This window comes from Gallus gallus, chromosome 25 (genome assembly GCF_016699485.2).
Source record: "Gallus gallus isolate bGalGal1 chromosome 25, bGalGal1.mat.broiler.GRCg7b, whole genome shotgun sequence".
Classification (NCBI taxonomy): domain Eukaryota; kingdom Metazoa; phylum Chordata; class Aves; order Galliformes; family Phasianidae; genus Gallus; species Gallus gallus.
The window spans coordinates 2,614,072-2,638,708 of record NC_052556.1 but is presented as its reverse complement, the minus strand read 5'-3'; the positions used below and the strand labels follow the sequence as shown (position 1 = coordinate 2,638,708).

The 24,637-nt window shown below is 64.6% G+C and overlaps 5 protein-coding genes and 1 long non-coding RNA gene across 16 annotated transcripts; 3 read left to right on the top strand and 3 right to left on the bottom strand.

Annotated features, from left to right (window-relative positions):
- The first annotated feature begins 305 nt into the window (after positions 1-305).
- Positions 306-3,886, top strand: TMOD4 (tropomodulin 4). Its single transcript, NM_204774.2, has 10 exons — positions 306-372; positions 899-1,042; positions 1,139-1,295; positions 1,612-1,734; positions 2,087-2,176; positions 2,650-2,780; positions 3,067-3,174; positions 3,282-3,425; positions 3,522-3,666; positions 3,750-3,886. Exons 2-10 carry the CDS (start codon positions 920-922, stop codon positions 3,770-3,772), a joined length of 1,044 nt encoding a protein of 347 aa, NP_990105.2. The 5' UTR covers positions 306-372; positions 899-919; the 3' UTR covers positions 3,773-3,886.
- Positions 3,883-6,554, bottom strand: SCNM1 (sodium channel modifier 1). The gene is made up of 8 exons (XM_003642671.6): positions 6,448-6,554; positions 6,235-6,305; positions 6,020-6,108; positions 5,839-5,924; positions 5,669-5,763; positions 5,454-5,590; positions 5,086-5,218; positions 3,883-5,002 (listed from the first exon to the last, which is right to left on the bottom strand). Exons 1-8 carry the CDS (start codon positions 6,496-6,498, stop codon positions 4,903-4,905), a joined length of 762 nt encoding a protein of 253 aa, XP_003642719.1. The 5' UTR covers positions 6,499-6,554; the 3' UTR covers positions 3,883-4,902.
- A 146-nt stretch (positions 6,555-6,700) lies between these two features.
- LYSMD1 (LysM domain containing 1) lies at positions 6,701-8,418 on the top strand. 2 transcript variants are annotated; one of them, XM_040652660.2, is made up of 4 exons: positions 6,701-6,826; positions 7,116-7,372; positions 7,741-7,906; positions 8,067-8,418. In XM_040652660.2, the coding sequence occupies exons 1-3, from the start codon at positions 6,752-6,754 to the stop codon at positions 7,874-7,876; spliced, it is 468 nt and encodes a 155-aa protein (XP_040508594.1). In that variant the 5' UTR covers positions 6,701-6,751; the 3' UTR covers positions 7,877-7,906; positions 8,067-8,418. The 2 variants fall into 2 exon arrangements, with proteins under 2 accessions (XP_040508594.1, XP_040508593.1); XM_040652659.2 differs by having other exon boundaries at positions 8,047-8,418.
- Positions 8,210-12,831, bottom strand: LOC121107596. The gene is made up of 4 exons (XR_005841848.1): positions 12,693-12,831; positions 11,227-11,507; positions 10,071-10,234; positions 8,210-8,333 (listed from the first exon to the last, which is right to left on the bottom strand). It is a non-coding gene; the product is annotated as an uncharacterized LOC121107596 (long non-coding RNA).
- Positions 8,730-15,699, top strand: SEMA6C (semaphorin 6C). Of its 4 annotated transcripts, none has more exons than XM_015280041.4 (18): positions 8,730-9,075; positions 9,592-9,786; positions 9,867-9,981; positions 10,213-10,270; positions 10,475-10,531; positions 10,780-10,881; positions 11,027-11,117; positions 11,238-11,354; positions 11,431-11,519; positions 11,766-11,983; positions 12,283-12,414; positions 12,721-12,876; positions 12,960-13,205; positions 13,487-13,624; positions 13,693-13,770; positions 13,896-13,951; positions 14,215-14,265; positions 14,672-15,699. In XM_015280041.4, the coding sequence occupies exons 2-18, from the start codon at positions 9,669-9,671 to the stop codon at positions 15,361-15,363; spliced, it is 2,514 nt and encodes an 837-aa protein (XP_015135527.2). In that variant the 5' UTR covers positions 8,730-9,075; positions 9,592-9,668; the 3' UTR covers positions 15,364-15,699. The 4 variants fall into 4 exon arrangements, with proteins under 4 accessions (XP_015135527.2, XP_046759922.1, XP_024999380.2 ...); XM_046903966.1 differs by having other exon boundaries at positions 9,011-9,065; XM_025143612.3 differs by having other exon boundaries at positions 9,011-9,075; positions 9,633-9,786.
- Positions 15,700-16,283: 584 nt separating this feature from the next.
- GABPB2 (GA binding protein transcription factor beta subunit 2) lies at positions 16,284-23,901 on the bottom strand. 7 transcript variants are annotated; one of them, XM_025143613.3, is made up of 9 exons: positions 23,875-23,901; positions 22,146-22,208; positions 21,772-21,911; positions 21,313-21,480; positions 20,767-20,961; positions 20,353-20,494; positions 18,109-18,402; positions 17,048-17,196; positions 16,284-16,718 (listed from the first exon to the last, which is right to left on the bottom strand). In XM_025143613.3, exons 3-9 carry the CDS (start codon positions 21,883-21,885, stop codon positions 16,566-16,568), a joined length of 1,215 nt encoding a protein of 404 aa, XP_024999381.2. In that variant the 5' UTR covers positions 21,886-21,911; positions 22,146-22,208; positions 23,875-23,901; the 3' UTR covers positions 16,284-16,565. The 7 variants fall into 7 exon arrangements, with proteins under 7 accessions (XP_024999381.2, XP_024999382.2, XP_003642735.2 ...); XM_025143614.3 differs by having other exon boundaries at positions 17,048-17,181; XM_003642687.6 differs by having other exon boundaries at positions 18,109-18,276.
- Positions 23,902-24,637: the final 736 nt, after the last annotated feature.

Genomic DNA, 24,637 nt, shown 5'->3' with positions numbered 1-24,637 from the left:
TGGGGCTGGAGGGGAGCGGAGCGGAGCACGCAGGTGGTCTCAGCCACGGTGGGGATGTGGGGCAGCTGCAGGACGCGCGGTGGCAGAGGTGTCCCCACACCACACCACCGACCCACAGCTCCCCCTGGACGGGACGGACAGACGGACGCAGCATTGAGCCCCGATGCCCCGGGGGGGCTCCTGGCGGCGGGTGCCGGGGTGGAGCCGCACGGGGCGCTGGCAGGGCTCGATAACAGCAGGATATGTGATCTCGCCCCTCCCCGCCGCCGGCTCGCAGAATAAAACGCTGATCTCATGCCCTGCGCGGCCGGAGCCCTTGGCTCAGCACCGGGCACAGCCCAGGCAGGCTCCACAGCCCCGGCCAGCGGCCAGGTAGGGCCTGGGGGGGGGATGGGGGTGGGGGTGTCCCCGCTAAGGACACCGACCTGGGGGGGGCTCTCAGGGTGCCGCTGGGGGTCCCCGTGCTGAGCGGTGCCATTGGGTTTCTCCCGCTGCTGTCAGCTCGGGGGGCGCTGCTGGGGTTACCGCGGTGTCCCCCCGGAGTGCCCCTTCCCATCCTCAGAGCTGCGGGTTGGGGGGCAAATCCCCATCCCTTGGGGGTCCCCTGGGGGGCACAGAGCTCCACGTCCTCAGTGTGCGCCCGCGGTTCCTCCCCGGGTGGCTGTGGGGTGCAGAAGGGGGGGGTATGGAGGGCTGTGGGCCGTGGGGAGCAGCGCTGTGCTGTACCTCAGTTTCCCCAAAAGCACCACAGCGAGGCCTGAGTCCGACCCACACCCCGGGGCGCCCCACAGCTCCCGGCCAACAGGACCCCCCTCGGCCCCCCAGTAACCCCCATGGCACAGCTGTGGCACACTCAGGGGTGGAGGTATCAGCGTTGCACGCCCCCCCCACCCCCCAGGCCGCCCCCCATCCCGCAGCCATGACGTCCTACCGGCAAGAGCTGGAGAAATACCGGGACATCGACGAGGACAAAATCCTGCAGGAGCTGTCGGCCGAGGAGCTGGAGCAGCTGGACACCGAGCTGCTGGAGATGGACCCCGAGGTGCGCCCGGGGGTCGGCACAGCGCAGGACATGGGGGGGGGGCCGGGCAGGCGGGGCAGCGGCAGCACCCATGGGTGTCCCCCGGTGCTTCCCCAGAACGTCCTGCTGCCGGCGGGGCTGCGGCAGCGGGATCAGACACAGAAGAGCCCGACGGGACCGCTGGACCGCGAGGCGCTGCTGCAGCACCTGGAGAAACAGGCGCTGGAGGCCAAGGAGCGCGAGGACCTGGTGCCATTCACTGGGGAGAAGAAAGGTGGGGGGACACCGTGGGGGGACGGGGCACCGCAGCACCAGGTATATTTAGCTTGGCGGCACGGAGCTCACCAGCAGCTCAGATGTCCCGGGCGAGTTGGGCCCCCGCCAGCCCCGGGCATGGCCACCCCCCGGCAATGTCACAGTGCTGGCAATGCCACCCCCCCCCCAACCCCCCCCCACCACGGCGCTGCCACCCCTCACCGCTTCCCCTCCCCGGCTGCTCCTGCCTGGCATGGGGGTCACCGAGACCCCGGGGTTGGTGTCACCCACTGCCGCGGGGCCGTGCAGGACGAGACCCACATCCCCCTGCACAGGGAAACCCTTCGTGCCCAAAAACCCGACACGGGAGATCCCCCGCGAGGAGCAGATCACGCTGGAGCCGGAGCTGGAGGAGGCGTTGGCCAACGCCACCGAGGCTGAGATGTGCGACATCGCAGGTGGGTCCAGCGTGGGGCTGCCGTCACAGCACAGCGCTGCACAGAGCCGCTGCGGCACACCGACCCCTCTCACGGGGCTGCTGTGGCACACCGACCCCTCTCACGGGGCTGCTGCTGCACCACAGCACTGCACACCGCCCACCCCAACCCCATCTCCGTCCTCCCCATCCCCACATCCCGCCCGTGTCCCCCTTTCCCCTGCACCCCAACGCTGTGGCCATCGGGTCCCTGCCAGCCCCCGGCTCCAACAGCAGCACATCCCTGCACTCGGCTTTCAGCCTGGCCCCCGGTCTGCCCTGTGGGGCTCTGGGGGGGGCCTGGGGTGTGTGGTGACCCCCGGGGTGTCCGACAGCCATCCTGGGGATGTACACACTGATGAGCAACAAGCAGTACTACGACGCGATCTGCAGTGGGACCATCACCAACACGGAGGGCATCAACAGTGAGTGCTGCACACAGCCAACGTGGGGGGGGGGTGGAGAGCACAAGGAGGGGGCAGCGGGGCCGGTGGTGGGATTGGGGTGAGGGAACCCCACTCCTCTGTGTCAGAATCATTACGGTTGGGAAATACCTCCATGATCACCACATCCAATCCCACCCCATCCACACTGCGCTCGCTTGAATTAAAGGATCGTGGAATCATTGGGGGTGGAAAAGACCTCCAAAGTCACCCAGTCCGACCCCAACACGGCCCCCCCACGCCCACCATCCGTGTCCCTAAATGGGTCACAGAACCGTTAAGGTTGGAGAAGACCTCCAAGGCCACCCAGCCCAACCCCAACCCCAACCCGTCCCCACCGCTCCAAGATGTGATCACAGAATCAGAAGGGTTGGAAGAGACGTCCCAGATCACCGTCCCCCCCCACCCACCGAACCACGTCCCTCACACACGTCCCTGTCCCCCCCCGTGCCCAGGCGTGGTGAAGCCAGATAAGTACAAACCGGTGCCGGATGAGCCCCCGAACCCCACCAACGTGGAGGAGACGCTGCGGCAGATCCAGGCCAACGACAGCGCGCTGGAAGACGTCAACCTCAACAACATCAAGGTGAGCGCGGCACCCGCGGCCTGGGCTGTCCGCAGAGCCTCCATGCCCTGCGCTGACCTCGGGGTGCTCATCCTGAGCCCGGGGGTCTCTGGAGGTGCTGCGTCCCCCGATAATGCCTCCATCCCCTTGGTGCCACTTGCAACCCTTCGATGACACCCTGCGCGCTCTTGGGGGCGGCTGCGCCCCTGGAGACGTCCAGACCCCTGCAGTGCACCCCCTTGGTGACACTGCACCACTATGGGGCCGTCCCCACCCCCCCGGTCACAGCCACGTCCCCTCACTGCAGGACATTCCTATCTCCACGCTGAAGGCCATCTGTGAAGCCATGAAAACCAACACCCACGTCAAGAAGCTCAGCCTGGTGGCGACCCGCAGCAACGACCCCGTGGCCACTGTGAGTCCCTCCCCACATCCCCACCGTCCCCACAGGGGGGAGGCAGCCCCGGTGAGGTGAGGTGACACCCCGAGGTGACACCCCGAGGTGACACGGCTGTCCTGCAGGCTGTGGCCGAGATGCTGGCAGAGAACAAAACGCTGCAGAGCCTCAACATTGAGTCCAACTTCATCACCAGTGCTGGCATGATGAGCGTCATCAAGGCCATGTACCAGAACAGCACCCTGAGTGAGCTCAAGGTGGACAACCAGGTGGGGATGGGCAACCACAGGGACCAGGAGGGGTCGGGGGGGGGGGGGGGTCAGGATGGGGGGTCCCATTTTGCCCCACGGCACCACTGCCTGCAGTGCCAGCGCCTGGGGGACACGGTGGAGATGGAGATGGCGACGATGCTGGAGCAGTGCCCCTCCGTCGTGCGCTTCGGGTACCATTTCACACAGCAAGGCCCCCGCGCCCGCGCCGCCATCGCCATCACCCGCAACAACGAACTCCGTGAGTGCCCCCAGGGGGGAAATGGGGCGAAATCAGGGGCTTAATGGGATCTCAGGACCCGACCTGCCTCTCCCCCGCCCCAGGTCGCAAGCAGAAGAAAACCTGAGCGTCCCCCACCACGGCCCGCTGGAGCCCGGAGCTCGGCTCACCCTTAGGCTCTGCTTCGGGTCCCTGGGGCCGGATCCGCTGTAAATAAAGAGGACGGAGACACAGGGCCAGAGCTGGCTTGTAGACTGTAATGCCCTCTTTCACAGCCTGAGACCCCGAGGGCCCCAATTACATTGAACTGTTAACGAAGGGCTCGTTAAAGGGCCCAGCCGGACCTCTGGATCCCCTCGGGAAGCAGCAAGCTGTATGGTCGGGGTATTTATACCCAAGGGATTGGGTTACAGGGCCCAGAGCAACGCCAGGATTTTGGGGGGGCAGGGGGTGGAAGTGAGACACCCCCAGGAGGGAGGTGGGCACCCATAGGGCTCAGAATCGGGCACCCAAGGCCCATAACAGCCAGCACTGTGGGTCTGTGGGGTGGGTGAGGGTCTGCAGGGCTCTGGGAGGAGCCCCTCAGCCCAGTGCTGGGTTGGTGTTGGCACCCACTGCAGCCCTGGCGCCCATCCCAACAACTATTTATGGCCCCGAGCTGAGCAAGCGGGTAAATCCCAGTGCCCAGGTGTAACATCAGCTGGGGCAGCGCTGCCAGGGAGCCCCCCCCCCCCCCACCCTGGACAGGAGCTCTGGGGCCCACGGGACATACAGGCTGGGGGGGATGGGGGGGGTCTCTCCCCGGGGTGGGAGCAGTGGTTTGGGAGTTGGCAGGGTGAGGGGCTGTGCCCTGAGGTGGGAGCACCCATGGGACCCACAGGCTGATGGGGGGAGGTGGGGGTGACGTGGATGGGCGCTCCGCCGACCGCAGGGACAGCTGCTGGGAGCACCAGGAGGGGGAGCCCAACGCTGCCACCCCCAAAGGCTGTGACCCCCCGGGCAGCCACGCCTGCACTGCGCTGAGCGTGACCTGGGGCAGGGACAGCTGGGGACAGCCCAGAGCCCACACTGAGACTGCAGTGCTACGATAGGGACACCCCCAAAAAGGGGCGCTCTGTGAGTACAAAACGAGGGGACCCCCAACGCCGGACGCCGCAGCACCAGGCTGTATTTCCCCACGGCCCGCACAGCCCTTCGTCTCCAGCTGCCCCGTTCTCACAGCAGTGGGGCTGGGGGCAGCCCTGGAGGATGGGCACCTCAGGTGGGCAGCAGCGGAGGGGGCTCATCCTCATCAGAGTCAAACTCGGCGTTCTCATCCTTCAGCCACTTCCCAGAGGGGTCCTGGATCCACCCGGCGCTGCAGACGGACGGACAGACAGACAGAGCAGGGCTGAGCAGAGGGCAGCAATGGGGGTCCCACCCCCACAGCCCCCAACTCACCTCCGCAGCTGTAGGTATCGCTGCAGCGCCTGGCGCCGTGTGGGGCTGACGGCTGTGGGCCGGGTGGGGGGCGGCGATGGCGGAGCCCCCCTCGGGACGCCCTCCTGGGCGTGGGTGGAACCCGGTGCTGCCTCTGCCCAATGCAGAGAGCAAAGAATCAGTGAATCATAGATGAGAGACCCTCACAGCACCACGGCCCCCAGCAGCCCTCATGCAGCTCCTCTCCTCAGGTTGCGCCCCCCCTGTCCCCCCCAGCCGCTCCCACAGTGCCGGGCTCAGACCCCCACAGCTCCCCTCTCCCCCCTCACGCACTCCGGGGCCCCCACGTCCCCCCCACGGGCCCAACTCCGAGCTCTGACGGCGCTCACCTCCTCCCGCACCGCACTGCCCGGGCAGCACAACTGCAGCAGCGGCCTCCACTGCATCCCTGCGCTCCTTCATGGCTGTGGGGGCGGCGCTCGGCCCCATTCGGGCCCTTCCCGCTCTCGCCCCGCTTCCATCCGCCCTGCAGGGACACCATCGGGGCTGGGGGCGCTGGGATGGAGGCTCTCCCAGCGCCGCGGCAGCGGAGCCGAATCCTCACCCCGTCCTCCGGCAGCAGCTGCTGTACGGAGCGGCCTTCAGCAGCGCGCTCTGCGCGATCCGCCTCGTCCTGAGCAGCAGAGGGGCCGCGGAGCCCTGCGGGGGGAGGGGGGGGCCGAGCTCAGAGCCGCCCTTGGGGGGCCGGGGAAGGGGAGGGGGCTCCGCACCCACCTCAGTGCTCAGCGCCACCTCCTGGCACTGCCGCTCCCGCACCGCCGCCTCCTGAGCGCGGCTGCCGCCGTAGCAGCGCCGTAGGCCTGGAAAGGAGGGAAGGGGCGGTGTGGGGGCGCTCACACGGCCTCCCCCCCCCCTCCCCCTCCCAGCGCTGCGCCCCTCGCAGCCCCGCACTCACTGCCCACGTGCTTCCTGCCGGCCCGGTGCACCGCCAGCACCTCCAGCGTGTCGAAGACGGGGCGGTGCGGGCACACCGTGCAGGCGTATCTGCGTGGGGACGAACCGCAGCGCGGTTGGAGCATCTCCGGGCCCAGCGATGGGTCCGCGCCCCTCCCGCGCTGAGGGTTCCCCCGCCGCCCCCCGCCCAACGCTTTGGGCGCAGTTGCCGTTCACCTCCCGCTCCTCAGCAGCAGCGCTTCGTCCTCCGGGATGTAATTGGCCAACAGCTCCGCCACGCGTCTCCTCTGCGAGGGGCCGAAGAGGCGCCGTCAGAGCGTCCCCCGCCCCGCAATGCGCGCCCGTTAGGGGGGGAACGCGGCCTCACCCCCCCCCCCCCGTCTGCCAAAGGGAACCGGAGGGAAAGCGAGCCGGGGTGGGGGGGCTGACCTGCAGCACCGCCAGCTGCCCCGCGTCGTCCCCATCCCGCTTGAAGGACATGGCGGCCCCCAGCGCTGCTCCGCCGTCGCCATGGGGAGCGCCCGCCGTCCGCTTCCGGGTCCTCCGTCCCGTCGTACCTCGCGCGGACGCGGGGACCAATGGGGAGCGCGGCGCCGCGGAGCCGCGAGGCACGACGGGAGCTGTAGTTCTCCGTCGCACTTCCGCTCTAGGACCCGAAGGCCGCGGGACTACGACTCCCAGCGGCCTCCGCGCCGGGCCCGAGCGGGGCCGGGGAGCAGCGGGGCGCCCCGCTATGGCGGGGGGTCGGGAGCACCGAGTGGGGCCCGGGGACACTTTGCCGGGACTGGCGCTGCGCTACGGAGTGACGGTGAGCGCCGGGAGGGGCGGCGGGCTGAGCCCACAGCGGGCACCGCGCCGTCACAGCCGCGTCCCCATCGCGTCCCGTGCCGGCCCTGGTCCTGCGCTGTGCCCATCCCATCCCCGTCCCCATCCCTTTCCTATCCCATCCCCGTCCCCATCCTCTCACTCTCTCTCTGCCATCCCGTCCCATATCCGTCCCGTTCCGTCCCATCCCCGCTCCCGTCCCAATGCTTTTCCCATCCCTGTCCCTATTCCATCCCTTATCCCACCCCCCCGCCCCCATCTCTGTCCCACAGATGGAGCAGATCAAACGCGCCAACCGCCTCTACACATCGGACACCATTTTCCTGAAGCCCACCCTCCTCATCCCCCCCCCGGGGTGCCCCACTGAGGCTCCCATGGGGTCGGCGCCGTCGGACCCCACAACCGCCACCGCCGCCACCACCACTGCCGCGCCGCCCCACGACCTCACGGCCACCGACTTCCTGCGCCGCCTCGACGCCGACATCGGCCGCTCCAAAGCAGCGGTGGTGGAACAGCGGCTGCGCACCGGGTGAGCGCCCACCGCCCCCCCACCCTATGGGGTTTGGTTATGGGGTCGCCGCTCAGCGCCACCCCGTGTCCCCCACCCCGCACCAACACCTTTATTATGGGATTTGGGTCTGGGGTCACCGCTCACTGCCAGTCCCCACGCCCACCGTCACCCCTCCACGTCCCCCATCTCGCTCTCACTTTCCTACGGGGTTTGGTTATGGGGTCACCGCTCATTGCCTCCGCATGTCCCCCAGCCCACTCTCCTATGGGGTTTGGCTCTGGGGTCATCACTCAGCGCCACCCCGTGTCCCCCACCCCACACCCCCACCTTCCTACCGGGTTTGGTTATGGGGTCGCCACTCACTGCCACCCCCCGTGTCCCCGCAGTGTCCCCGAGGCCGCCGTCCCGCTCCCCCCCCCGGGGCCGTCCCTGCGGGGTCCCCAACTCGGCGCTCAGCCCCTCACCCGGACACGGCGGGCGGCCGCACTGCGCGACACCGAGGATGAGATCTTCACGTTGTGAGCGTGGGGACACCGCTGTGGCCGTGGGGACATCGCTGTGGCCGTGGGGACACCGCTGTGGCCGTGGGGACACCGCTGTGGCTGTGGGGACATCGCTGTGGCTGTGGGGACACCGCTGTGGCCGTGGGGACACCGCTGTGGCCGTGGGGACATCGCTGTGGCTGTGGGGACACCGCTGTGGCCGTGGGGACACCGCTGTGGCCGTGGGGACGCCGTGACTGCGGGGATGGGACGCAGGGGGGGCTCCTGTCGGGTCGTGCCCCACTTTGGGGTCAGCCAAACCCGAGGACTGCAGCCTCCCTCTCGCACTGGGATGGGGTTCACCCGGTGATGCTTTCCCTCTGATCCTATTTATTTGTATGGCTTTGTCCTTTGGGGTCTTTGTCCCTTTGGGGTCTTTGCCTTCCGGGGTGTTTTTGGGGCTGGGGTCGGGGTCGGTCACCCGTGGGTTTCCCACCCTGCAACGTGTAAATAAAAGGGAGCTCTGTGTGTCACCCCACGGGACGCGGCACTGTCCCAGCTGTGGGGTCACCATCACGGTTATGGGATGTCGGCGCTGTCCCTATTGGTCCCCGCGGGCCGCCAGAGGTCGCCGTGTGCCCTCATTGCGGGGGGGACCCCGCAGTGTCCCCGTGGGCGGCACCGGGGGGGGGGGGGGTGCGGACCCCATAAAGACGCGCGTGGGGGGACGGAGGGAGGGGAAATGTGATGGGGGCGGGGGGACACCGATGGGGCGGGGGGACATCAGTGGGGCACTGTGGGGACATCAGTGGGGCGGGGGGACATCCGTGGGGCACTGTGGGGACACGGGACGAGGGGGCACCAATGGGTCCCTATGGCCGCGTCCCCGCGTGGGCGCTGCGGAGCCGCGGGAGGAGCCCACGTGCGCGCACACGCGGGATCGCGGGGCTCAGCTCATTACGGCGATTAGCGCTAATTATAGCGCCGCGGGGAGGGGGGGGGAGGAGGGGACGCACAGCGCGGTGACACCGCGACCCCCCCACACAAACAAACCCCACAGCCCAAATTCCCCCCAAATCACCGCGTCCCCTCCGCGCGTGGGGCGCCCGCGCGTGTCCGCAACCCCTCCCACCCCCCCCACTCCTCCCCGTCCCACTCCGTCCCGTCCGATTACGGCCCCGTTCCGGGGCGGAGCCGCTGCAGGAGCCCTCGGGGCGCGGCGCTCAGCGGTACCGGGCGGTAGGGCAGCGGGGTCCTATGGGGTTATGGGGTCCTATGGGGTCCTGTGAGGCTGTGGGGTGGTGGGTTCTATGGGGTTATGGGGTCCTATGGGGTCCTGTGAGGCTGTGGGGTGGTGGGTTCTATGGGGTTATGGGGTCCTATGGGGTCCCGTGAGGCTGTGGGGTGGTGGGTTCTATGGGGTTATGGGGTCCTATGGGGTCCTGTGAGGCTGTGGGGTGGTGGGTCCTATGGGTCCTATGGGGTTTATGGGGTCCTGTGAGGCTGTGGGGTGGTGGGTCCTGTGGGGTCCTATGGGGTTATGAGATCCCATGGGGTCCTGTGGGGCTTTGGGGGCTGTGGGTCCTCTGGGGTTCTATGAGGTTATGGGGTCCGATGGAGTCCTATGGGGCTGTGGGTCCTATAGGGTCCCGTGGGGCTGTGGGGGCGGCGGGTCCTATGGGGTCCTGTGGGTCCTATAGGGTCCCGTGGGGCTGTGGACTTAAGGGTCCTAAGGGGTCCTATGGGGCTCCGTAGGGCTGTGGGTTGTGGGGGCCGCTGACGTCGTCCCCGCACAGCGCGTTGCGGTGCCACCTCTGGGGCCGCCCCCGGCGATGCCGCCCCGCGCTGCCGCCGCCCCCCCTCTCCCCCTCCTCGTCCTCGTGGGTCCCGCAGCGCTGGCGCTGTCCTTCCCGCGGGACCTCGAGCCGCGCAGCGCCGTGGGGCTGTCAGGTGAGCGGGGACGCAGCGGGGGCACAACGGGGGCACAACGGGGCATGGGGTCACCGCGTCCCCCCTCCCGCCCCCCGCAGCCACCGCCTCCTATCCGCGCTTCGGGGGTCTCCGCGGGGACAACGGCAGCGCGGAGTTCGGCATCGGCTTCCAGCGAATGCTGCGCCTCAACGGGACGCTGCTGGTGGCCGCGCGGTGAGCGTGCAACGCTGCTCGTGCAAGGGCCGTTTGTCCCCGTGTGTGGCGGCGCGTTGCTTTGCACACGTGCTTACGCCTGTACTCACGTCTGCCGGCTTGCTGCGTCGCTTGCACACGCTTGTGCAAAGTTCCATGTTCTCGTTGCACACTCGTGTGCTCTCATGCACCGTTCCGTGCTCCTGTTGCACGGCGGTGCACGGCCGCATCTCCCCCCGCTGTGCCCCACAGGGACCACCTCTACGCCTTCGCTCTGGGGGGGGACCCGACAGCGCTGTACCCCCATCGGGTAATGGGGGGGGCAGTGGGGGGCAATGAGGGGAGCGGGGGGGGATGGAGGGGGTGGGAGTGGGAGTGGGGGGGTGGGGGGCTATGGGCAGTGGGGGGCAGTGGGGGGGTTGGAGGTTGGGGGGAGTGGGGCAGTGGGGAGGCAGTGGGGGGGGCAGTGGGGGGCAGAGGGGTCCCAGTCCCACCCGCTGTGTTCCCCCCCCAGAGCGTCACCTGGGAACCACGGGACAGAGCCGGCTGTGCTGTGCGGGGAGAGGTGCAGGTAGGGGGGGGGGATGTGGGGTGGAGGGTGTATGAGGGGTATGGGGTGTATGAGATGTATGAGGGGTATGGGGGATGTGGGGTCGGGGGGAGTGATGGGTGTGTGGAGTATGTGTGGGGTATGAGAGTAGGGGGTGTGGGGTGGGTGAGGAGTATGGGGGATGGGGCTTTGGGGTTATGGGGCTGTGGGGTGATGGGGTGGTAATGATGGGGTGGTGATGATGGGGTGGTGATGGGGCTGTCCCACAGGACGGCTGTCACAACCACATCCGTGTGCTGCTGCCCCGCGATGCCCGGACCCTCTTTGTCTGTGGGACCAACGCCTTCAGCCCCGTGTGCCGCACCTACCAGGTGGGGGGACCCCATGGGGCAGAATGGGGCCCCACTGCACCCTATGGGATCCCATTGGGGCTGTATGAGATGGATCCCCATTGGGGCACTATGGGACCCCTACTGGGCACTGTGAGACCCTATGGGGTGCTATGGGGTCCTGCAGGCGCTGACCCTACAGCAGGAGGGCGAGGAGCTGCCCGGACAGGCGCGCTGCCCCTTTGATGCACGGCAGAGCATTGCAGCCACTTTTGCTGGTGGGTGACACTGAGGGGACGTGGGGTGTGGGGGTGTGGGGTGTGGGGATGTGGGGCGTGGGGCGTGGGGCGTGGGGGTGTGGGGCAGGTGTGGCACTGCCCGACTCACTGTTCCCGCAGACGACCGTCTGTACTCCGCCACCGTGGCCGACTTCCAGGCGAGCGACGCCGTCATCTACCGCAGTGTGCGCGGCCCGGCGCTGCGCAGCATCAAGTACAGCTCCCGCTGGCTGCGGGGTGCGTGGGGCCGTCGGGGCCGTGGGGCACTGCGGCTGTGGGGACGCAGTGGTGCTGATGGCCGCGCTGTCCCCAGAGCCGCACTTCGTCCACGCGATGCCCCACGGAGCGCACGTCTACTTCTTCTTCCGGGAGATGGCGGCGGAGCTGGGGCTGCCGGGGAAGGTGGGCGTCCATAACTGCACCCCATGGAAGCAACCCCGACCCCAATCCACACCTTGAAGCTGACCCCATAGCTCTGACCCTGACCCTAATCCCGACCCCAGCCCTAAATCTAACCATAACCTCGACCCCAACCCTGACCCCGACCCCCTCCCGTGCCGCTGTTCCCACCCCCGCCGCTGGGGGCGCCGTTCCCACCAACACGTGCAGTTCCCACCCCCGCCGCTGGGGGCGCTGTTCCCGCCGCAGGTGCCGGTGTCCCGCGTGGGCCGCGTGTGCCGCAATGACGCCGGGGGGTCCCCGCGGGTCCTGGAGCGGCGCTGGACGTCGTTCCTGAAGAAGCGGCTGCAGTGCGCCGTGCCCGGGGACGTCCCCTTCCACTTCGATGTCCTCGAGGCCGTCACTGCGCCCCACACACTGCACGGGCAGCCCGCGGTGCTGGCGGTGTTTGGGACGCAGCGCAACAGGTGTGGGGACAGCGGGGATGTGACTGGGGATGTGGGACACTGGGGATGTGGGACACTGGGGACATGGGACACTGGGGACATGGGACACTGGGGACATGGGGATGTGACTATGGGGATGTGGGACATTGGGGACATGGGGAGAGGCAGATGGGGAAATAGGGACCTGGGCGCCCAAGGGGATAGAGGTGCCGTGAGCGTGGGGGGCGGGCAGACATGGTGACGGGGCTGTGTGGGGGACACGGGGACTCGGAGGTCGGGGCTGCCGGGTGTCCCCAGGCAGTGCCACGCGTCACCCACAGCATCCCGGGCTCGGCTGTGTGCGCCTTCTACCTGGCGGACGTGGAACGCGCCTTCGAGGGACCCTTTGCTGACCCCCGCGGTGCCGCGGCCCCATGGCCCCCAGTGCCCGAGGAGCGCGTGCCCCGGCCCAGGTGACCCCCGGGTCCCTGTGACCCTTTAGTCATGTCCCCATGCCCCCATAGCCATGTCCCATTGTCCCTATAGCCACGTTCCCTTGGCCATGTCCCCATGCCCCCATGCCCCCATAGCCATGTCCCATTGTCCCTATAGGCACGTTCCCTTGGCCATGTCCCCATCTCCCCGTGCCCCCACAGCCATGTCCCATTGTCCCCATGCCCCCCTGTCCCCATACCCGTGCACCCCTGTCCCCCACGTCCCCCCGTCCCTGTAGCCGTGTCCCCACACTCACGTCCCCTTGCGTACTCCGACGTCCCCAGACCCGGCTGCTGTGCGGGGATGGGGTCGGCCGCTGCCATTGTCACCTCTGGGGACATCCCCGACGAGACGCTGTCCTTCGCCAAGGAGCACCCCCTGCTGCACGGGGCGGTGGTGCCCGCCGGGGGACGGCCGCTCTTCACCCAAACCGGCACCAGGTGACGGGGCCGGCGGGGCTGGGGACACGTGGGGCGGCCCTGGGGACACAGAAGAGGGACCCTGAGCGCCTCGGTGCACGCAGGCTGACGCAGCTGGCGGTGGATGTGGGCGCGGGGCCGCGGGGGAACCACACGGTGCTGTTTGTGGGCTCGGAGGACGGGCGGGTGCTGAAGGTGCTGACGGCCGCACGACGCCCCGGGGACAACGGGCAGCACGGTGACACTGCGGGACACGGGGACGGCAACGGGGACAACAACGGGGACAACAATGGGGACGGTGGCACTGAGGCGGTGCTGCTGGAGGAGATCAGGCTGTATGAGGCCGGGAGGTGGGTGCCGTGGGGTCAGGTGGGGCGTTGATGGGGGCTTTGTGGGTGCTATGGGGTCAGGGCGGTGCTATGGGCTCATATGGGTGCGGTGGGGTCGGGTGGGTGCTATAGGGTTGGGGGTGCTATGGGGTCAGGTTGGTGTGGTGGGGTCGGGTGGGTGCTATGGGGCCGTGTGTGTGCCGTGTGGGACTGATGGGGGTAATGGGGCTGTGTGGGTGCTGTGGGGCCCTGTGGGGGCCGTGGGGCACCTCTGGGCACTACAGGGGCTGTGGGGTCTGCAGGTGCCGGGGGCCGCGCGGTGCCAGCCGGGTGTTGGGGTTGGAGCTGCACCCCGAAGGCCGGGAGCTCTTCGTCGCCTTCTCGGGGTGCATCGTGCGACTGCCCCTGAGCCGCTGCGCCCGGCACGGGCAGTGCCGCCGGTATGGGGACATGGGGAGGCACAGGGGACCCCCCCCACAGCCCCACACTGAGCACTGACCCCACACAGGAGCTGCCTGGCAGCGCGGGACCCCTACTGCGTCTGGCTGCCCCCCGGGGGCTGCGTCCCCTTCTCTGAGGACCTCCCGTGAGTGCATCCCCTCCTCCCCACTGCGGTGTGGGGCTGCAATGGGTCAGAGGCAACCCCAATTCCTGGGTGTCCCCTTCCCGGGGGGGGGGTTGGGACCGATGTGTCCACACTGTGTCCCCCAGGGACGGCTTTGAGCAGGACGTGGAGGGGTCCAGCGGGCTGACGGGGACCTGTGCAGGTGAGGAGACATCTGGGGATGTGGGGTCGTGGGGGGATGCAGATGGCATCAAGGGGGGCAGTTGGGGACAGTGGGGGGGTGGGGGCACAGAGGGGTATTTGGGGACGTTGAGAGATGTGGGGAATACTGGGGGCAATAGGGGACATCTGGGGCCATCGGGCACTGCGGGTGGCACCAGGAGGACCTTTGGGGCACGTGGGGGGCGCCAGTGGACATGGGGGGACACGGGTGGTCCCAGACCCGACCCCACTGTGCTCTCCCAGGTGCAGCATCTGCAGGGGACGGGGATGCGGACAATGGGGACGTGGCCCACAGTGAGTGACACCCACACATCCCCCAGCTGGGACAGCCCTGGGGGGGACCCTGAGTCTGGGGGGGGACACATGGACCAGGAGGGGACTGTGGAGTGGGGAAGGGGTATGGGTGGAACCTTGGGGACCAGGACAGGGGGTGGGAACGGGACCCAAAGGATGGGGAAGGACCCCAAGGACCACGGGCTGGGGACGGGATGGGGGATGTGGGGACAACGGAGGGGCCTTGGGGACAGGAGGGACGCAGGGACTGGGGGACCCGGGAGGGGAGAGGGATCTGAAGGACCACAGAGGAGGATGGGATGGGATGGGATGGGATGGGATGGGATGGGATGGGATGGGATGGGATGGGATGGGGGGAGGTGTGGGCAGGAGGGATGTGGGTGCCACCTTTGGGTGCTGCCTGCAGGGGTCCGCGGAGCGGTGCCGGAGGCGGCGGTGCCGGTACCGGTGCTGGTGGGCTGCGTGCTGGGCGCCTTCGTACTGGGAGCACTGGTGGCAGGACTGGGAGCCGCCTGCACCCGCCGACCAGCAGCACCCAAAGGTGCCCCCGAGCCCCCCAGCCCGCGTCCCCCGCCCGCCCCACGCCTCTACCCCCCGCTGCCCCCGCACAGCGGGGCCTGGGACCCACACCCGGAGCTGCCCAGCCCGGAGCCCAGCCCAGAGCCCCCCACCAGGACACCCCACGGGCTCAGCACCCCGCAGCCCCCTGGCCCGGGACCCCCACTCAGAGCCACCCTGGAGGGCTCGGGAGCTGCAGGGTGGTCGCTGCCCCCCCCCGGCCCTATGGCCAACCGGGTGCAGCCGGGTTCTTCCCCATTTGCCCCATGGGACGGAGCCCCCCGGCGCCTCGATGTGCCCCCTGACAGCCCCCCCCCGCCCCGCCGGCCGCTGGCACAGAGACACTCCCTGGGGGGGCCTGGGGGGGCAGCGAGGCCCCCAGGCATGGCACGCGGCCTCACCCGCATGTACTCACTGGGGGCACCGGGGGGGGCACCGCCATGGGGTCCCCATGCCATTCCCCTGCAGCGCTCGCTCTCCATGAAGCCCCCCCTGTCCACAAAGCCCCCCCTGCCACCCAAACCCCCCCCAGTGCCCTGAGCCCCCACGGGGTCCTCTGTGCTGCAGGGTCACAGAGGGCACTGTATCCCCTCTCCCACCACCCCCAGGTGACAAGTGTCCCTATAGCCCCCTCCCCCCCCCCAGCTGTGCCCCCATCCTCCCCACTGATGGGGTCCCTCATGTCCCCACATTCCCATCTTCCATTTTTTCTCCCTTAATTTATTCAGCACTGTGGGGGCTGTGGGACCACCCCAGGGGGGGCAGGGCAGGATGGGGGTACAGGGGGCTGTGCCCTAGAGCTGGGCTCGTCCTACCGTGTAGGGCAATTAAAACCAAACCGTGTCGGGCAATTAAAGAGACAATCAGTGAACTCCACTGCCCTCATGGCCCCGTTGAGGTGTGGGCATAGAATGTTGGGGTGGGGATCTGGGGGTGCTCCCCGGGGAGGGCAGAGGGGACAGAGGTTGGGGCAGAAGGGAGAGCTGCTCCTGATGGGGGGGGGGGGTGCAAAACAGTCCAAAAATGTCTCAACGTTGAGATCTCCATGTTTCCAAAATAGGCAGAGTGGGGACTGCCACCCCGGGGGGGGCTGCACAGACATACACAGGGCGGGGGGGGGCACGACCCCCATCCGCTGACCAGGGGGGCCAGGCCCTGTGCCTGGCACAGAGCAACACTGGTCCTGTAAGGGCAGATTAAAGCAGTAATGCGATTTGCAGAGGCGCTGGGGGGGGGGCGGGGGGGAGGCGGGGACACTGCCCCTCACCCCACAGCTCACTGGGGCAGCTGTGCACCGCTGCCAGTGTGGGGTTTGTTAACTCAGCCCTAACGAAGCCCCAGAACTGCGTGTTACCCACATGGGGACAGCAGTCAGACCCAGCACTCTGTGTCAAAGTGGAACTGGGACAAAAGGACCAAACCAACCCACAGACTGCAGAGTAAAAAAAAAAACCCAAAAATTCCAGCAATGAGAACAGTATTTAGAAAAGGTTTCAGCATCTTTAAAAAACAAACAAACAAACAAAAAAGAACTGCTGAGTAAAAAAGTGACAGGTGTGTCTGCAGAGCCGCCCGGCCCTCGCTGTGTGCACGGCGCGCTGCCCTGCGGGCACAGAGGTGTCCATGGCACGGTGGGTCCCAGCCCGGCCCCTCACCCCCGGCTCTCCGCGGTGTCTCAGCCCACTCTGGCTGCAGCTGCCCCAGCAGTGTTTCTGCTCCAGCCCCGCTCCCACAGCCCACCATTAGGAGGTGATGGATCCCGCAGCACTGTTGGCCACCCGCTCCGTTCCCTCCGTGTCCTCTGAGCTCACCACAGCTGTGCACACCGTGCTGACGTTCTGCTCTCCCTGTGCTGTGCTGGGCTGCTGCTGGGGCGCTTCTCCTTCAGTGCTGCCCTACAGAAAACAGAGCTGAGAGCTGCAGAGGCTGCACCACACCAGGAAGGCCCGCAGCAGGAACAGCCGTGCCGTGGAGCAGAGTGTGAAGGCCCTGCAGCAGCCCCCAGGGCTGTGATGGACACAGAGCACAGCTGTGGTCTGAACAGCACCGAGCTGCTGCTACGGCACAGACAAAACAACCACACAGGGGTCATTATGGGATAAGAGCAGTGCTGTGCACGGCTCACTGCAGCGATGTCCCATTCCCATTTGGCACCAGGAGCCCCACATCCCCAGAGCTGCAGAGCAGCGCCGGGCAGATGGCAGCACGCGGCTGTGAGGCTCACCTCCCTTTTCTCCACATCATTCCTGTTTTGTTCTGCTTTCAGCCTCTTGGCTGGTGGCTTTTCTCCTCCTCCTGCATCACTTCCACCCCCAGTCGCAGTCTCCTCTGCAGCCTGACCAGCAGGTACAGCTACAGCTGGAAAACCAAGAGCTGACAGTAATGCAATTAGCAGTTGGGGCCTTCCAGAAGAGGAACAGAGCTGTTCTCAAACATTCCCTGTGCAGGCAGCCCCAGCACCAGCTCTGGGCACGTGCAACAGCCACAAACCCTCTGAGCAGTGTGTTTTAAACCTGATAACGTGGGCTCTCCTTGGGACTCCAGCAGCAAGAACCCACCCAGCCCAGGAGAGACACACGGTGTGAGCACTGAGGGCAGCAGTGCCCCACAGCTCTCCCTGTGACTGCTCTCAACACAGCATGGGTTACAACCAGGGATTGTTTGTAGTAATTTGGCAGGCAGTTCCGAACAATTAACAGCTTTAGAGAATTGCTTTCCATTCCCGAGGCCTGTAAGCAAACAGACAGCAGCGACGTAACCCATAACCGTGTGCACGCTGGGGGAGAGCTCATTTCCTAATCCTTTTTCCTGCTCTGATATTAATCCACATCACCACCCAGCCCTGGGGCACGCTGAATCTCAGGAGAGGAGGCCGACAAGGGATACGCCCTGAGGAAATCCAAACTCACGCAGAAGCAGCTCTGGAGCTCAGCCCTGTTCCGCCCAACACCATTCACACCTTGCATCCCCCAGCCCAACCCCCCACAGCAGCTGCACAGTGAAGAGAGGAGGGGCTCAGACCACCACGGCTCTGGGATCCTGTTCTGCCTCATGCTCAGCTCTTTGTCACGTTCAGATGCAACTCAAGGCACCTCCCAGACCACCTGGAACTGGGGAGCCCCGTGCTGGGCGCAGCACCACAGCCGTGCCCTCCCCAGGGCAGAGCAGAGGGGAGCAGCACCGCCCTGCCCTGCTGGCCGTGCTCTGGGCACTGCACCCCAAGGAACCATCAGCCAGCAGGGAACACTGCGGGCTCATCGTCAGCTGTTGGCCTCCAGCTCCTACCTGGCTGCCCATCCTGCACAGTGATGACACAGGGCTGGCCGAGGCCGGCTGACTGCAGGCTGCTCAGGGCAATGCTGTTGGTGACGTTGGTCACGATGGTGACGACACGCTGCCCTCTGCTGCCCGCAGCACCGACAGGATCCGCCGCCAGCCGTTCCTCTGCGTCGCCTTGGGAAATGAGGTCAGTGCCAAAAGGAAAACAGGAAAAAAAAGTCATCATTTCCGCCTCTCTTCCTTGAATTGAAAGCGAAGCCTGGGGGCTGAGCTTGGGTACAACATGGAAACACAGCGAGCCTTCGTGAGAGCAGAGGAAACAAAACACAACAGGCTGGATGCGTGTAAAGCACATCTTACGGGGCAAAAAGCTTTCTTTTCCTGCAGATTAGCGAGATCAAAGCATTAGCATTCCAGCAAATTAATTAAGAGGACTGCAGCTGGAAGCAGATCTTCCTTAATGACCCTTCCCCAGCTCTAGAGGTGATGAAGGCCGCTGCTGCCCCAGCCTCACAAGGAGGGTATGAGCAGACAGCACTGCTGCTCAGCAGGGTTTGATGGGCACGGCCTGCAGCTCCCACAGTGCCCCAGGACTGCACAGCCACACGGAATGGGGACACCGGAGTGCTGCTGTGTGCCGGGAGCAAGGAGGAAAACATCTGAGCACAAGGGCTGAAAACCTCGGCCCTGTGGCACTTACAGAACTCCAATTACTCACCTCCAGATTCTAAGAAAGACACTGAGCTGTGGGGAAAGAAAGAAATTCCAAGGGGGGGAGGGTGATGTGACCTTTAACTGTCACACTCCTAAACTGAAGTCGTTCACAGGTCAGACAAGGCCCTCTCTTTCTCCCCTCTCGGTTCAGTAAGGGAAAGTGCAGTTACTGCTGCAGCGATCTGAACGTGATAAGCAAATCTCAGGCCCCAAAACAATGCTTCTTCCTCCAATTGACCACAGTGATTCCTATTCAAAGGCAGACTTTGTAAGAATGGAGCAGGAAATTTGAGGTTAAAGGGCACAAACAGTCCTTTATCTGCACGCTTACAACCTACAACCACCCCCCAAACTGAAAACTCAGCGTTAGAAAAGACCCTGCACCTCACCCAGCACCACAGGGGAGTTCCCCCTGCAGCCCATCTGCTGCCCTCACCTCTCGATTTTAGGAAGGTTTTTGAGGGACTGATTTGCAAAGAACGCTCCCGAGGCCGTGGGCCGCACACACGGCTCCCAGCAGCCCATAATCGGATTCCCCACACCAGCTGAGTGCTTATTCCCCTGTAAAAACCCCTCCAGGAACAGAAGGCGCGCAGCACTATTCTTAGCGGTAAAAGGGTTAAAGGAGACGCCGGCGGTGATTCCAGCAGCGCAGCCACTGATGCCCTCTGGTGGGAAACGAGGAACGCAGCGCCGGGAGGAGCGCCGCTCAGCTCCCCGCAGGGGACCAAAGGACATCGGGCCGGGATCCTCAGAGCGCTGCGGTCAGTAAACCAGCAGCGATGCGTGGCCTCACAACCCAGGGATGGCTCACAGAGAAGTGTCTGCAGGATGAGGCCACACAGCCCCACACAGTCTGTACTCAGCGGCCTGCCCCGTGTGACTGGAAAGGAGCAGTGGTTTGGATTTCCCCAAATAGACACTTAACGTTATGACAAACACTGGAATTACCCCAAACCCCCGTTTAGGCTCAGCCTTGACTGAGTGCTTTCCCACCAAAGTGTGGCTTACAAAGCAATGAGGAACCGAATGCCTTCCACCTAACACAGAGGGGCAATGAGTAACACATGTGTCCCATGGGGCTGCTTATTCTGCAAGGACTTTTCCCTCTTCTCCTTCCTCAGCATTTACATACACAGAATATGCACCCAGCTCCTCTACAGCCAACAGAGAACAAACACCCCCAACAGCGCTGCAGTGCTGAGGATTTGGCACAGGCAATAACAGCCACTCTTCTGTTGCAATCACTCTAATCCATCTTCTCAGGCTCCGGAGCAGCCCCACAGCTGAGCCCAGCAGAGCTCCACCACATACAGCAGATCCACCCCTACTGCATCGGCTGGGAATCACCCTGCTGCCCTCACCAGCAAAAAGAGAGAAAAAGGAGATCCTCTGTGGCCAGAAGCCAACAGCTGCTGAGTGTGGTGGCAGCTCACTGCTCTTCATGCACCAAACGGCCATCTGCCCTCTGCTGTGAGCAGTCTGCACCCCTACCAACCCCACGGGACGTTCCCACACAGCCATGTGAGATCTCACCTTTGGTGTTTGCTGCAGAGATGAGACCAGCGAGGCTGAGGACATCTCCAGCTGTAAGAACAAATGGTGAGCTGACAGTCACAGTGCTGCTGATGGGATCTGCTTTCTCTGGGCGTGCGTCCACCTGCTGCTGCATTGCTTCCTGGGGAGGAGGTGGGAGCTGTGTGATTCCCTCCTGTGCTGAGCAGGAGGACTCGGCGCCCTCCAACCCCACCCCAGGGGCAGATTATCTCCTCTCTGCAGCACATCAGTGACAGCAGTGCAGAAGGCACTGCAGAACTGCCGTGTCACACTGACACACTGCAAACACTGAGCTGCCTCAGCGCTTCCAATCCGAGCATCAGAGGAAGACTCTCTCAGAATCATCTGCAGCTTTGTGTCAATCACCAGCAGGTTCCTCCTCCCTCAGCCTACCTGCAGGATCACCAGGGTCTCCGGATTGTTCTTGTCCAAAGCAATGTCAAAGGGTGATTTATCAAACTTGCTGAAGGCGTGGACATCAGCTCCGTATCTGACGAGCAGCTCCACCACGTCCCGGTGGTTGTGTTCTGCTGCCCAGTGTAAAGCAGTCATTTTCAGCATGTCCTTGGCATTCACATCAGCCCCGTTCTGAAAGAGGAACACGGCCCATCAGCGTGCTTCCCACAACACAAAGCACTGAGGAGCAGTAAGAAACCCCTTAGAGCTCAGCCATGCTCTCAGCCTCAGCCATTCCTTCCTAGGTGATCTGCCAAAGACAGAGCTCTGACACGGTCAGGAGATAACACTCTGAAAGAGCAGCTCTGATAGAGGCTGAGCATCACAAAGAATAAATGGCATGCAAAGAGTTAGGGAAATAATTAACACAGCGTGTCCAACGGGATGATTCCTCCTCTCCTGCTGTCCAGAAGCAGCGCCCATGCTGGGACAATGAGCGCCATGCAGACCAGCCTTAAATCACGCCTAATTCACCCTACTCACCCTAATTAACAAGTCCACCACATGAGTGTGTCCATCAGCCGCAGCCATGTGCAGGGGGGTTCGGTCCACTTTGGTCCGCGCGTCTCTGCTGACGCCGGCGCGGAGCAGCACCTCGGCCGTGGAGTAGTGGCCGTGCTGTGCAGCCAGGTGGAGCGGGGACGTCCCGAGCTGTGATCGTTGGAAGAGTGACCAATAAGGGGCCGTGCACACAAACACTGCTCCCCTCCAGCCTGAGGCCTTCCCAGAGCTCTGCCATCTGGGTCAGCTTTGAAGCCCGCGGTGCCTTTCCACCCAGGACGGATTGGTTTGCTTTTGGAGCTCTGGGTTTTCTTTAAGGAAAGGAAACGGCACCCACCCAAGGTGACCTCCCTGGCTGAGAAAGCCACACCATTCAGCACAGAGCTCCCGAGGACGCGTCAGAGCTGTCCCAGAGCAAGGCACCGTCCCTCCGTGACGCACCCAGTCCGTGGTGAAGGGAGCACCGCTGGCCATCAGCGTCCGCACTTCGTCATCTTCGCCTCTGCGCGCTGCTTCCAGCAGCTGCTTCCCCAGGTCCACCAAAGACATCTTCATACATGGGAGCACGGAGCTGCCACAAGCTGCTCTCAGAGGAGGGAGAGAGGAATGGAACACAAAGCAGTCAGCAGAGGCAGTGAGGCAGAGGCCATTTAAAAGCCCAGCACAATTAAGGCCTGTTTGTCTGACGAGCGGACGCACAGAGCAGCCCAACAGGCAGTGAGGTTCGGTGCCAATCAGACATTGGTTCCACACATGGAACACAGGGAAAGCAAAATGGGGCTCAGCTCACAGCAGACCCACACAGACCCACTCACCCCAGCAGCACGTCGTTCAGACACAGCGGCGTGCCCATGTGGATCCAGGTCCGAGAGCAGAACCTATGGAAGCAACAGTGAGACTGCTCACATTTACTGCACAACATCAGTTTGGTCTTCAAAGCGCTGTAAGGACATCATTTAACCTCGGAGGCTCCTCCGACCCCAGCCCTGCTCATAGAGGGAAAGCAAACCTTGTAACTCCAGGCAAGGTCAGAAAAGGAGCAGAACCCAAATGCCACCAGTCCTACAATCAGCCCAGCAGACAAGAGCGTCTCTATTGATCCCAAACCACGCCAGCATCCAAGCATTATGGCAGCACAGAGAACCACTGCATTTTCCCCCATATCAGGGTTACACTGGCATGCCACTCTGTGAAAGACTGACTTTAAAGCCCATCCATTCACTCAGACAACACTCTGATTGTCCCCAAACACACGGCTGTGTGTGCAGGCCCTGGGCTACGCAGGGCAACAGTGACTCCAACCACACTGAGGCCACGATCCAGCATTTTTCTATTTCCTTCAACTGCAACTCTATGAAACTGCTGGAAGCTCTAAGAGGGCCCGTTTTTAAATGAAGAATTCAAAAGCGAAGCACTGCAACGCTGCACACAGAGCCACCAGGAACTCGAGGCCTTGCAGTAAAGCCAAGCAGCAGACCTCACCCCCACCCTCACCGGGCAGCGCAGCATTCATCAGCTCCTCCCTCTAAAATCACATCTTGCTTTGTAAGTCTGCTTTAGGACGAGCTGTGAATTTAAGTGTTCAGCTGGAACATGAATGCATCAGTGCAGGCTGGGGGCTGAGTTGCTGGAAAGGAGCCCTGTGGAGGAGCTGCGGGTCCTGGTGGCCAGCAGGCTGACCACGAGCCAGCAGCGTGCCCTGGTGGCCAAGAGGAACAACGATCCCCCGGGGTGCAGCGCCCAGAGCACTGCCAGCAGGGCAGGGCGGCGCTCCTCCCCTCTGCTCTGCCCTGGGGAGGGCACGGCTGCAGCGCTGCACCCAGCATGGGGCTCCCCAGCTCAGGGCAGACCGGGAAGTGCTGGGAGAGCCCTGCAGAGATGGTGGGGGCCTCAGGGCCTCCCGATGGGCTCAGGCTTGGAGCCCTGGGGCCATTCACCTGGAGAAGAGATGACTGAGAGGGGTCTGATCAGTGCTGATCTGAAGGGCAGAGGTCGGGAGGAGCACTAGGCTCCGTTTGGTGCTGCTCAGCACCAGGATAAGGGGCGGCGGGCACAGCCCGGAGCGTTCTGTCTGAACATACAAACTCTGTGCTGCGAGGAGGACGGCAGAGCTCTGGCACAGAGCACACAGGATCTGCAGAGACCTCCTCTGGAGAGACCCAACCCCTCTGGACGCGCTCCTGCTGCGGGGAACTGCTTTAGGGGGGTTTGGAGCAGAGGACCTCCAGGGGTCCCCCCCAACCCCGCAGCTGGGGGATCCTCTGAACGCACTACAGCTCGTGGACACCACTGCTGAGCCCCAACCGCGGCGCTCTGTCACACAGTCACCTCTCAGCACTCACCTACGGGGATGGGCCGAACCCTACGGACCCCCATCACCCCTCAGGGCGGAGGGACCCTCACTACCCCCAGCCTGAGACCCCCTCCGGGCAAAGCAATCCCCTGAGGGCCCCCATGAGAGATCCCTAAGGGCAACCCACACCTCACCATCCTCCCAACGCCAGTCTCTCAGAATCCCCCCACAGCCCCTCCAGCCCCACTCACGCTCTGCTCGGCCGTTCCCGCCCCCCCTTCCCCCTCACGACGGTTCCCGCCCCTTTCCGCCGCGCGCACGCAAAATGGCCGCCGCGGAGGGATACGGCGTGCAGCGACCAAAGAGTCCGCAGAGGGCGAAGGGAGGGAGATGGGGTCTGCAGCGGGAACGGGACGGTCTGAGTGGTTCTTCCTCCTTCTTTCTCCTCTTTCTTCCCGACCGCAGAGCGGGAGGAAGGTGGCGAGATGCCGAGGGGCCCAGCGGGGATTATTTTCTCGAGCGGAAGAATCTCAGTTTACCTCACGATGAGGGAGCGATGCGTCTACGTAGTTCCGGCGGCGGCGTTTGGCGCCAACTATAAAAGGGCGGCGGCGTTCGTGAGGTGGCTAGGCTGCCTTCGGTGCGGGCGGTGTGTGGGTGTGGGGGTGTCCGAAATGTGTGATTTTGGTTTGTAATGGTTTCTTTGTTTTTTAATCTCTCTTCTCCTATTTTACTGCTGACCATAGTAATGCTTTTGCATGTCCCTGATCTCCCTGCCCCGTGTTCTCCCATCCCTCCCTCCCCCTGCTTTGTGCTCCTCTCACTTCTCTGCGCTTCCAGGAGAAGAGAGGCGTTGTTTGCTTGCTTTTAACCTGAAGTGATGGTTTACAATTGAAGTGGGTGCGGTGTCTGAGCCCTGGAGGAGATGTGGGAATGCGTTTGGCTTTGGGGGGTGGAGGGGGAGGTGTTATAGAGCAGAATGAGAACAAACCCACAGAGCTGCCAAGGCCTGTG

Bases quoted from the DNA above. Each gene is read 5' to 3' on its own strand.
- TMOD4 (NM_204774.2), top strand. From the start codon at position 920: ATGACGTCCTACCGGCAAGAGCTGGAGAAATACCGGGACATCGACGAG. The intron at 2,177-2,649 runs GTGAGTGCTGCA...CCCCGTGCCCAG, and splicing joins CAACACGGAGGGCATCAACA to GCGTGGTGAAGCCAGATAAG. The intron at 3,175-3,281 runs GTGAGTCCCTCC...GCTGTCCTGCAG, and splicing joins GCAACGACCCCGTGGCCACT to GCTGTGGCCGAGATGCTGGC.
- SCNM1 (XM_003642671.6), bottom strand. From the start codon at position 6,498: ATGTCCTTCAAGCGGGATGGGGACGACGCGGGGCAGCTGGCGGTGCTG. The intron at 6,306-6,447 runs GTCAGCCCCCCC...GGCCCCTCGCAG, and splicing joins GGCAGCTGGCGGTGCTGCAG to AGGAGACGCGTGGCGGAGCT. The intron at 5,003-5,085 runs GTGAGTTGGGGG...GTCCGTCTGCAG, and splicing joins CGATACCTACAGCTGCGGAG to CGCCGGGTGGATCCAGGACC.
- LYSMD1 (XM_040652660.2), top strand. From the start codon at position 6,752: ATGGCGGGGGGTCGGGAGCACCGAGTGGGGCCCGGGGACACTTTGCCG. The intron at 6,827-7,115 runs GTGAGCGCCGGG...TCTGTCCCACAG, and splicing joins CGCTGCGCTACGGAGTGACG to ATGGAGCAGATCAAACGCGC. The intron at 7,373-7,740 runs GTGAGCGCCCAC...GTGTCCCCGCAG, and splicing joins GAACAGCGGCTGCGCACCGG to TGTCCCCGAGGCCGCCGTCC.
- SEMA6C (XM_015280041.4), top strand. From the start codon at position 9,669: ATGCCGCCCCGCGCTGCCGCCGCCCCCCCTCTCCCCCTCCTCGTCCTC. The intron at 9,982-10,212 runs GTGAGCGTGCAA...TGTGCCCCACAG, and splicing joins ACGCTGCTGGTGGCCGCGCG to GGACCACCTCTACGCCTTCG. The intron at 10,532-10,779 runs GTAGGGGGGGGG...GCTGTCCCACAG, and splicing joins CTGTGCGGGGAGAGGTGCAG to GACGGCTGTCACAACCACAT.
- GABPB2 (XM_025143613.3), bottom strand. From the start codon at position 21,885: ATGAAGATGTCTTTGGTGGACCTGGGGAAGCAGCTGCTGGAAGCAGCG. The intron at 20,962-21,312 runs GTGAGTAGGGTG...TTCCTCTTTCAG, and splicing joins TGGTGGACTTGTTAATTAGG to AACGGGGCTGATGTGAATGC. The intron at 16,719-17,047 runs GTGAGCCTCACA...TGTTTTCTGTAG, and splicing joins ATGATGTGGAGAAAAGGGAG to GGCAGCACTGAAGGAGAAGC.